At 38.1% G+C, this 11,700-nt stretch overlaps 1 protein-coding gene across 4 annotated transcripts in view; it reads right to left on the minus strand.

Moving 5' to 3' along the window:
• Window positions 1-11,700, minus strand: part of LEKR1 (leucine, glutamate and lysine rich 1) — a 276,896-nt gene that overhangs the window by 150,228 nt on the left and 114,968 nt on the right. For all 4 annotated transcript variants that reach the window (XM_027113337.1, XM_027113346.1, XM_027113353.1 and 1 more), the window contains one exon: window positions 664-783. In XM_027113337.1, coding sequence (XP_026969138.1) covers window positions 664-783 — 120 coding nt within the window. The remainder of the gene's footprint in view (window positions 1-663; window positions 784-11,700) is intronic.

Here is an 11,700-nt window from a genome sequence, read left to right on the forward strand (position 1 = left end):
GAACATTAAAAGTATTTACCCGGCATATTTTTTTTAGTCATCCTGAACCTGTGTCTATTTATAATGTTCATTTAACTTATTTCCCTTTTCTAAGAGCTAAAAGTTACTCAATTTAAAAATTAATCATTCTTTCTGATATTCTCAATATATTCAATTCCATTTTTAAAAAGTACTTCCTATTTTCTTTAGAACATTGGGCTTTACCTTTAGTTATTATAAAGCCTTCAAAGATTATATAAAAGCAGATTTAACACCATTTATATTGGAAATTTCTAAACTTAGGAGGTCTATTACTATCCAGTTAGAAAGTTTCCCCATTCTATTCTTTTCATGTCACTGGACTGTCAGTCAGGAGATCAAGTATACCAAGAAATACTGGCCAAGAGGAAAATGAATTAGTTACTGTGCTTTCATTCTAAATGTCACTGCAAAATCAGAACAAGGTGTTTGCCTAATTTAAATGTTACTGGCAAAACTAGTTAGTTGAGATAATAGTTTAAAAAAAAGTGAAGTGTTTCCATTTTTTTCAACAACACTATAATATTAAGCTATATAAATATAGAAACTATATTACTAAAAGGTGTTTGAATGTTTATAAAGTTAGTATTAAATGAGTGTATATTTTCAATACTATAATATTCAATTCTTTAAAGATAATCTTACCTGAAGATTTGTGATTGTCTTTGTTTAATTTTTAACTCATGTTGCAACTGACTCAATTCTTTCTGTACTCTCTGAAAATCATTTTGGTGACTTTTTAACTGCATGCTTGCATCTCGAATTCTAAAAATATAAACAAATAACAACTGTTATAAGCCTAAATATTTCCTCATGAGTACTTTATCAAAATTTAAATCCACTTTTTTCATTGCAGCACTATTTACAATAGCCAGGACATGGAAGCAAACTAAATGTCCATCAACAGAGGTATGGATAAAGAAGATGTGGCACATATATACAGTGGAATATTACTCAGCCATAAAAAAAACCAAAATAATGCCATTTGCAGCAACATGGATGGACCTAGAGACTGTCATACTGAGTGAAGTAAGTCAGACACAGAAGAGACAAATATCATATGATACTGCTTATATGTGGAATCTAAAAAAAGGGGACAAATGAACATAGTTAACAAAACAGAAGTAGAGTCACAGATGTATCAACAGAAAACAAACTTATGGTTACCAGCAGATAAGGAAGGGGTGGGATAAACTGGGAGATTGGGATTGACATATACACACTACTACATATAAATAGATAATTAATAAGAACCTACTGTACAGCATAGGGAGCTCTACTCAGTACTCTGTAATGGGCTATGGGAAAAAAATCTAAAAAAATAGTGGATATATGTATACGTATAACTGATTCACTTTGCTGTACACCTGAAACTAACACAACATAGTAAATCAACTATACTCCAAAATATATTTTTTTAAATTTTAAATCCATTTTTAATAAAAATAAAAGAAAACTATGGGGGGGGAGACCTTCAAGATGGTGGAGAAATAAGACGTGGAGATCACCTTCCTCCTGACAATTACATCAAAAATACATCTACATGTGGAACAACTCTTACAGAACACCTACTGAATGCTGGCAGAAGACCTCAGACTTCCCAAAAGGCAAGAAAATCCCCACGTACCTAGGTAGGGCAAAAGAAAACAGAAAAAACAGAGACAAAAGAATAGGGACAGGACCTGCACCTCTGGGAGGGAGCTGTAAAAGAGGAAAAGTTTCCACACACTAGGAAGCCCCTTCACTGGTAGAGAGGGAGGTGGATGGGGGGAAAGCTTTGGAGCCATGGAGGAGAGCGCAGCAACAAGGGTGCAGAGGGCAAAGTGGAGAGATTCCTGCACACAGGATCAGTGCTGACCAGCATTCACCAGCCTGAGACAATTTTCTGCTCACCCGCTGGGGCAGGTGGGGGCTGGGAGCTGAGGCTTGGGCTTCGGAGGTCAGATCCCAGGGAGAAGACTGGGGTTGGCTGCGTGAAGACAGCCTGAAGAGGGCTGGTGTGCTAAAACTAGCTGGGAGGGAGTCAGGGAAAAAGTCTGGACCTGCCGAAGAGGCAAGAGACCATTGTTTCGGGGGGGGTGAGGAGAGGGGATTCCTTCCATGTGTGCCCACAGGAGACAGAGCACCACCTAAGCGAGCTCCAGAGATGGGCATGAGCTGTGGCTAGCAGCTCAGACCACAGAGACAGGCATGAAATGCTAACGCTGCTGCCGCTGCCACCAAGAATCCTATGTGCAAACACAGGTCACTACCCATACCCGCCCCCACAACCCCACAGGAGCCTGTGCAGCACACCACTGCCACTGTCCCCAGATCCAGGGACAACTTCCCCGGGAGAACACACAGAACACACCTCAGGCTGTTGTAATGTCACGCTGGCCTCTGCCGCTGCATGCTCCCGTCGCATTCCAATTATGACTACCATCCCCCTCCCTCTCCCTGGCCTGAGACAGCAAAAGAGCCCTAATCAGCCGCTGCTTTAACCCTCTCCTGTCTGGGTGGGGAACAGACGCCTGAGGGTGACCTACACACAGAGGTGGGGCCAAAACCAAAGCTGAACCCCAGGAGCTGTGTGAACAAAGAAGAGAAAGGGAAATCTCTCCCAGCAGCCTCAGGAGCAGCAGATTACACTCCCACAATCAACTAGATGAACCTGCATCTGTGGAATCCCTGAATAGACAATGAATATTCCCAAAATTGAGGCAGTGGACTTTGGGAGCAACTGTAGACTAGGGGTTTGCTGTCTGCAACTGATTTGTTTCTGATTTTTATGTTTATCTTAGTTTAGTTTTTAGTGCTTGCTATCGTTGGTGGATTTGTTTATTGGTTTGGTTGCTCTCTTTTTTTATTTTATTATTTCTTTATTTTATAATTTTTAAAATTTTATTATTATTATTTTCTTCCCTTTTTTTTGATCCTTTTCTTCTGAGCCATGTGGCTGACAGGGTCTTGGTGCTCCAGATGGGTGTGAAGCCTGAGCCTCCGAGGTGGGAGAGCCAAGTCCAGGACATTGCACTACCAGAGAGACGCCCCAGCTCCACATAATACCAACTGGCGAGAGCTCTCCCAGAGATCTCCTTCTCAACACTAAGACCCAGCTCCACCCAACGGCCTGCAAGCTCAAGTGCTGGATGCCCCATGCCAAACAACTAGCAAGACAGGAACACAGCCCCACCCATCAGCAGAGAGGCTGCCTAAAATCACACTAAGTTCACAGACACCCCAAAACACAAAACCAGACACAGCCTGCCCACCAGAAAGACAAGATCCAGCCCCACCCACCAGAACACAGGCACCAGGCCCCACCACCAGGAAGCCTATACAAGCCACTGAACCAACCTCACCCACTAGGGGCAGACACCAAAAACAACGGGAGCTATGAACTTGCAGCCTGTGAAAAGGAGATCCCAAACACAGTAAGTTAAACAAAATGAGAAGACAGAGAAATATGCAGCAGATGAAGGAGTAAGGTAAAAACCCACCAGACCTAACAAATGAAGAGGAAATAGGCAGTCTACCTGAAAAAGAATTCAGAGTAATGATAGTAAAGATGATCCAAGATCTTGGAAATAGAATGGAGAAAATACAAGAAACGTTTAACAAGGACTTAGAAGAAATAAAGAGCAAACAACAATGATGAACACCACAATAAACGAAATTAAAAATTCTTTAGAGGGAATCAGAATAACTGAGGCAGAAGAACGGATAAGTGACCTGGAAGACAAAATAGTGGAAATAACCACCGAAGAGCAGAATAAAGAATAAAGAATGAAAAGAATTGAGGGCAGTCTCAGAGACCTCTGGGACAACATTAAACATGCTAACACTCAAATTATAGGGGTCCCAGAAGAAGACCTGAGTCTGATAAAATATTTGAAGAGATTATAGTTGAAAATTTCCCTAATATGGGAAAGGAAAGAGTCAATCAAGTCCAGGAAGCAAAGAGAGTCCCACACAGGATAAATTCAAGGAGAAACACGCCAAGACACATATTAATCAAGCTATCAAAAATTAAACACAACGGAGAAACATTAAAAGTAGCAAGGGAAAAGCAACAAATAAAATACAAGGGAATCCGCATAAGGTTAAGAGCTGATCTTTCAGCAGAAACTCTGCAAGCCAGAAGGGAGTGCTAGACATATTTAAAGTGATGAAAGGGAAAAACCTACAACCAAGATTACTCTAGCCAGCAAGGATCTCATTCAGATTCAACAGAGAAATTAAAACCTATACAGACAACGAGAAGTTAAGAGAATTCAGCACCACCAAACCAGCTTTACAACAAATGCTAAATGAACTTTGCTAGGCAGGAAACACAAGAGAAGGAAAAGACCTACAAAAACAAACCCAAAACAATTATGAAAATGGTAACAGGAACATACATATCGATAATTACCTTAAATGCAAATGGATTAAATGCGCCAATGAAAAGACACAGACTGGCTGAATGGATACAAAAACAAGACCCATATATATGCTGTCTACAAGAGACCCACTTCAGACCTAGGGACACATACAGACTGCAAGTGAGGGGATATTCCATGCAAATGGAAATCAAAGAAAGCTGGGGTAGCAAGTCTCATATCAGGCAAAATAGACTTTAAAATAAAATTACAAGATACAAAGAAGGACACTACATAATGATCAAGGGATCGAACCAAGAAGAAGATATAACAATTGTAAATATTTATGCACCCAACATAGGAGCACCTCAACATATATGGCAAATGCTCACAACCATAAAAGGAGAAATCAACAGTAACACAGTAATAGTAGGGGACTTTAAAACCCCACTTTACCCAATGGACAAATAATCCAAAATGAAAATAAATAAGGAAACCCAAGCTTTAAATAACACATTAGACAAGATGGACTTAATTGATATTTATGGGACATTCCATCCAAAAACAACAAAATACACTTTCTTCTCAAATGCTCATGGAACATTCTCCAGGATAGATCATGTCGTGGGTCACAAATCAAGCCTCAGTAAGTTTAAGAAACTTCAAATTGTATCAAGTACCTTTTCCAACCACAATGCTATGAGACAGGAAAAAAACTGTAAAAAATACAAACACTTGGAAGCTAAACGATACGCTACTAGATAACCAAGAGATCACTGAAGAAATCAAAAAATACCTAGAAACAAATGACCATGAAAACACAATGAGCCAAAACCTATGGGATGCAGCAAAAGCAGTTCTAAGAGGGAAGTTTATAGCAATACAATCCTACCTCAAGAAACAAGAAACATCTCAAATAACCTAACCTTACACATAAAGCAGTTAGAGAAAGAAAAACAAAACCCCCCCCAAAGTTAGCAGAAGGAAAGAAATCATAAAGATCAGGCAGAAATAAACGAAAAAGAAATGAAAAAAACAAGAGCAAAGATCAATAAAACTAAAAGTTGGTTCTTTGAGAAGATAAACAAAACTGATAAACCATTAGCCAGACTCATCAAGAAACAAGGAGAGAAGACTCAAATCAACTGAATTAGAAATGAAAAAGGAGAAGTAACAAATGACACTGAAGAAATACAAAAGATCATGAGAGATTACTACAAGCAACTATATGCCAATCAAATGGACAACCTGGAAGAAATGGACAAATTCTTAGAAAAGCACAACCTTCCAAGACTAAACCAGGAAGAAATACAAAATATGAACAACTAATCACAAGTAATGCAGTTGAAACTGTGATTAAAATTCTTCCAATAGACAAAAGCCCAGGATCAGATGGCTTCACAGGTGAATTCTCTCAAACATTTAGAGAACAGCTAACACCTATCCTTCTCAAACTCTTACAAGATATAGCAGAGGGTGGAACACTTCCAAATTCATTCTACGAGGCCACCATCACCCTGATACCAAAACCAGACAAAGATGTCACAAAAAAAGAAAACTACAGGCCAATATCACTGATGAACATAGATGCAAAAATCCTCAACAAAATACTAGAAAATAAAATCCAACAGCACGTTAAAAGCATCATACACCATGTTCAAGTGGGGTTTATCCCAGGATTGCAAGGATTCTTCAATACACACAAATCAATCAATGTGATACACCATATTAACAAACTGAAGGATAAAAACCATATGATCATCTCAATAGATGCAGAAAAAGCTTTCAACAAAATTCAACACCCATTTATGATGAAACTCTCCAGAAAGTAGTCACAGAGGGAACTTACCTCAACATAACAAAGGCCATATATGACAAACCCACAGCCAACATCATTCTCAATGGTGAAAAACTGAAACCATTTCCTCTAAGATCAGGAACAAGACAAGGCTGCCTACTCTCACCACTGTTATTCAACATAGTTTTGGAAGTTTTAGCCACAGCAATCAGAGAATAAAAAGAAATAAAAGGAATCCAAATCAGAAAAGAAAAAGTAAAGCTGTCACTGTTTGCAGATGACATGACACTATACATAGAGAATCCTAAAGACGCTACCAGAAAATTACTAGAGCTAATAAATGAATTTGGTAAATTAGCAGGATACGAAATTAACGCACAGAAATCTCTTGCATTCCTATACACCACTGATGAAAAATGTGAAAGAGAAATTAAGGAAACACTCCCATTTACCATTGCAACAAAAAGAACAAAATACCTAGGAATAAACCTACCTAAGGAGACAAAAGACCTGTATGCAGAAAACTGTAAGACACTGATGAAAGAAATTAAAGAAGATAAAAACAGAAAGTGAAATATACCATGTTCTTGGATTGGAAAATCAACATTGTGAAAATGACTATACTACCCAAGCAATCTACAGATTCTATGCAATCCCTATCAAATTACCAATGGCAGTTTTCACAGAACTAGAACAAAAAATTTCACAATTTGTATGGAAACACAAAAGACCCTGAATAGCCAAAGGAAACTTGAGAAAGAAAAATGGAGCTGGAGGAATCAGGCTCTCTGACTTCAGACTATACTACAAAGCTACAGTAATCAAGACAGTATGGTACTAGCACAAAAACAGAAATATAGATCAATGGAACAGGATAGAAAGTCCAGATATAAACCCACACACCTATGGTCACCTTATCTTTGATAAAAGAGGCAAGAATATACAACGGAGAAAAGACAACCTCTTCAATAAGTGGCACTGGGAAAACTGGACAGCTACAAGTAAAAGAATGAAATTAGAACACTTCCTAACACCATACACAAAAAATAAATTCAAAATGAATTAAAGTCCTAAATGTAAGGCCAGACACTATAAAAGTCTTAGAGGAAAACATAGGCAGAACACTCTATGACATAAATTACAGCAAGATCTTTTCTGACCCACCTCTTAGAGAAATGGAAATAAAAACAAAAATAAACAAATGGGACCTAATGAAACTTAAAAGCTTTTGCACAGCAAAGGAAACCATAAAGAAGAGGAAAAGATTACCCTTCAGAATGGGAGAAAATATTTGCAAAGGATTAATCTCCAAAATATACAAGCAGCTCATGCAGCTCAGTACCAAAATCAAACAACCCAATCCAAAAATGGGCAGAAGACCTAAATAGACATTTCTCCAAAGAAGATATACAGATTGCCAACAAGCACATGAAAGGATGCTCAACATCACTAATCATTAGAGAAATGCAAATCAAAAACACAATGAGGCCATCCTCACACCAGTCAGGATGGCCATCATCAAAAAATCTAGAAACAATAAATGCTGGAGAGGGTGTGGAGAAAAGGGAACCCTCTTGCACTGTTGGTGGGAATGCAAATTGATACAGCCACTATGGAGAAGAGTATGGTGTTTCCTTAAAAAACTAAAAACAGAGCTACCATACGACCCAGCAATACCATCACTGGGCATATACCCTGAGAAAACCATAAACCGAAAAAGAGACATCTACCACAGTGTTCATTGCAGCACTATTTACAATAGCCAGGACATGGAAGCAACCTAAGTGTCCATCTACAGATGAATGGATAAAGATGTGGCACATATATACAATGGAATATTACTCAGCCATAAAAAGAAATGAAATTGAGTTATTTGTACTGAGTTGGATGGACCTAGAGTCTGTCATACAGAGTGAAGTAAGTCAGAAAGAAGAAAACAAATACCATATGCTAACACATATATATGAAATCTTAAAAAAAAAATGGTTCTGATGAACCTAGGGGCAGGACAGTAATAAAGACGCAGACATACAGAATGGACTTGAGGACACGGGGAGGGGGAAGGGTAAGTTGGGACGAAGTGAGAGAGTAACACTGACATATATACATTACGAAATGTAAAACAGATAGCTAGTGGGAAGCAGCTACACAACACAGGGAGATCAGCTGGGTGCTTTGTGACCACCTAGAGGGGTGGGATAGGGAGGGTGGGAAGGAGGTGCAAGAGGGAGGGGATATAGGAATATTTGTATACATATAGCTGATTCACTTTGTTATACAGCAGAAACTAACACAACACTGTTAAGCAACTATACTCCAATAAAGATGTTAAAAAAAAAGAAAAGAAAAAAAAAACTATGCTTCTCTTATATGCTAAATGAATGTACAGAGAAAGTATAGAGAGACACATACCAATTGGCCATTTTTCCTGGGGAGGAGAGTGGAATTCTCAGGCAAGGAATAGGCAACAAATATTGAAGGGAAGCATAACTTTATATCTTTTGTATTGTTTGAATTTTTGCAATGAACGTGTATTTTTACTTGTAATACTAATTAAAATGTACCTGAACAAATAATTTAACTTTTATCAAAGTAATACATGTACATAACTTAAAATGTCAAATATTTCTAAAAGAGTTATAAGAAAAAATAGTAATCATTTGATTTTACCCCAATTCTCACTGCCCTAAATAACTTGCAACTTTTTTTCTTCTAGTATTTAACTCTGTATTATTAAATAACATGCTTATACTGTTATTTCTTAAATTTCATTTTAGATATTGTCTAGTGAATAAATCAGTTAAATCTGGTTCTGCTACTTAATATAACTGAGATCTGAATATGATGACTTAAATATACAAAGGTATCAATATATTATCTTACATAAAATAAATGTATTGTTAGCCAGTCCAATGCTGATATGATAGCTTTAGAGTGTCATCAGGGCCCCAGGATCCTTCCAGCTCTGTGGTCTACTATCTTTGGTGTGTGTCCATTATTCTCATGGTCTATGATAATGGCAGAAATGCCAACTATCACTTTCCCATTCCAGACCATCAGCAGTAGAAGACGCCTCTGTCCCTTTCAAGGATATTTCCTGGAAGTACCACAGTATACTTCTGCTGAACCTAGACACCTGGCTGTACCTAGCTGCAAGTTAAGCTGAGAAATGTAGTCTTTTAACTGGAAAGATTACCCCCCATATATATCCATAGTTCTATTTCTAAGGAAGAAAGAAGAATGTACGTTGGGATAAGTACCTTGCAGTCTCTAACTCAATTGCAATAAGAATTAACCCTCCTATACATATCTACACACCTATACAGACACACACACACACACATGCACACACATGCACACACACAGAACCTTCCTCCCCTCATCCTCCCAATATATTTAAATCACTCTTTTTATCCAGTGTTGATATTATTCTTCACTATGGGCTACATGTTATGCCATGATCACATTTCTTTTTTTGTACAACTTTTTGTTGCCCCTGGATTAAAAAACATCTCCTTTTCTTCCTTCTTAGTTTTTTGTGTGCCTATCACTTCTGAATCTTACAGAGGTGTAATCCTCCTCTCTCGATACCTTCAGCACAGCAAATAATCCTTCCATATCATTTCTTTTCCAGAGGCAGCCTTCCTAGAGCTCTCCACTCCCCTGTTCTAGTCTCATTATGCTCTGGTTTGACTATACAACTGTCATTCTGGGACTTCCCTTCCTAATTATTTCAGCTTGCTTTCATGTCAGATCTCCTGTATCCTGGTTCTAAAGTCTTCCTCCTCCTTGGTTTACTCCTTTTGGTGGAGTAAATCCTCCAAGAGCTTTTTGTGCACAAGAGGTAAATCTGAGACCTTGATAATCTGAAAATATCTTTATTTGATCTCAGACTGAACAGTTTGGCTGGATGTAGAATCATAGATGAGGAAAGTAATCTTCATCAGAAAATTAGGGCTTTGTTCTGCTGTTTCCTAACTCTTAATGTTGCTTCTGAGAAGTCCAATGACATTCTAATTCCTCCTGCTTTGTGTGATACATGGTAGGTGCTCCCCACCCTGTCTCCACCCCAGTTCAGAAGGTTTAAAAGTTTCTCTTTTCACTTTGTATTCTTAAATTTGATCACAATATATCTTCATGTTAGTCTTTTGTCATTCTCTGTACTGGGCGCATGGTGAATACTTCCTTTGGAAATGGATGTCTTTGAATTCCAGGAATTTTTCCCTAGGAAAAGGAGAAAGATTCCTTCCCCTCCATTTTCTCTATTTTATTTCTGGAGCATCTTTCTATTTTTTTGAATGTGGGGCTTCCCAGAGAGATCTAATTTTCTTACCCTTTCTTTGCCATCTTACCACTTTTGACATTTTGTTCTACTTTCATTATCTTCCATCCTGCCTATGAAATTTTTAATTTCTGCTATCGTATTTTAATTACCAAGAATTCTTATTCTCCAAAAGGTCCTCTTTTTACTGTACCTGGTTTTTGTTTCATTGATACCATTTATTCTGTTTATTTTTTTGAGGTTATCAATTATAATGTGTTTTTAAAGTTTTCTTCAGCTCACTGCATTGCTTCTGTTTCCTTTGGGTTTGTTTTTTTCTCTCTTTACTTTCTGTCTTTCACATTTGAGGCATCTCTCAAAAGTCTGGAGATCCTTTATTGTCTATTCATATTTAAGATTGAGGCACTTAAAAGGATATTTGGTCCAGTTTCTACAAGTTAATGATGACAAAGGGAGAAAAGGGGGGAGAGAATTTTCAAGATAAAAGAGAAGAAAAGTGACAGTCAAATGGGATACATAGACCTTGTACAGAATCAGATTCAAACAAATAAACTGTAAAAAAATATACTTCTTTTTTAAGAAGTGAGGAAATTTGATTATGGACTGGGAATTAGATAATACTGAGGAACTGTTACTAATTTGGGGCTAATAATACTGTTGTTATATAAGAAAATGGCATGTCAAACTGAAGTAGGGACTTCCCTGGTGGCGCAGCGATTAAGAATCCACCTGCCAATGTAGGGGACATGGGTTCAAGCCCTGGTCTGGGAAGATCCCACATGCCATGGAGCAACTAAGCCTGTGTGCCACAACTACTGAGCCTGTGCTCAAGAGCCTGTGAACACAACTACTGAGCCTGCGAGCCACCAGTACTGAAGTCTACACGCCTAGAGCCTGTGCTCTGCAACAAAGAGAAGACACCACAATGAGAAGCCTGCACACCACAATGAAGAGTAGCCCCCATTCTGACAACTAGAGAAAGCCCATGAGCAGCAACAAAGACCCAATGCAGCCAAAAATAAATAAATACATTTATTTAAAAAAAAAAAAACAAACTGAACTAAACAGAGATGAAAACAGTATGGAGTCTTGGATCTGCCCTGAATTACTTCAGCAAACAAGAATAGGAACAGATGAAACACATATAACAAAATCTTGGTTATTTTTGAATCCGTGTTAATGGGTATTTATTATACTATGTTCTCTTTAGAAAAATGAATGGGGCTTCCCTGGTGGCGCAGTGGTTGGGAATCCGCCTG

The sequence above is a fragment of the Aethalodelphis obliquidens genome, unplaced genomic scaffold (genome assembly GCF_003676395.1).
Source record: "Aethalodelphis obliquidens isolate GAN/ISIS:26980383/991018 unplaced genomic scaffold, ASM367639v1 scaffold1, whole genome shotgun sequence".
Lineage (NCBI taxonomy): Eukaryota > Metazoa > Chordata > Mammalia > Artiodactyla > Delphinidae > Aethalodelphis > Aethalodelphis obliquidens.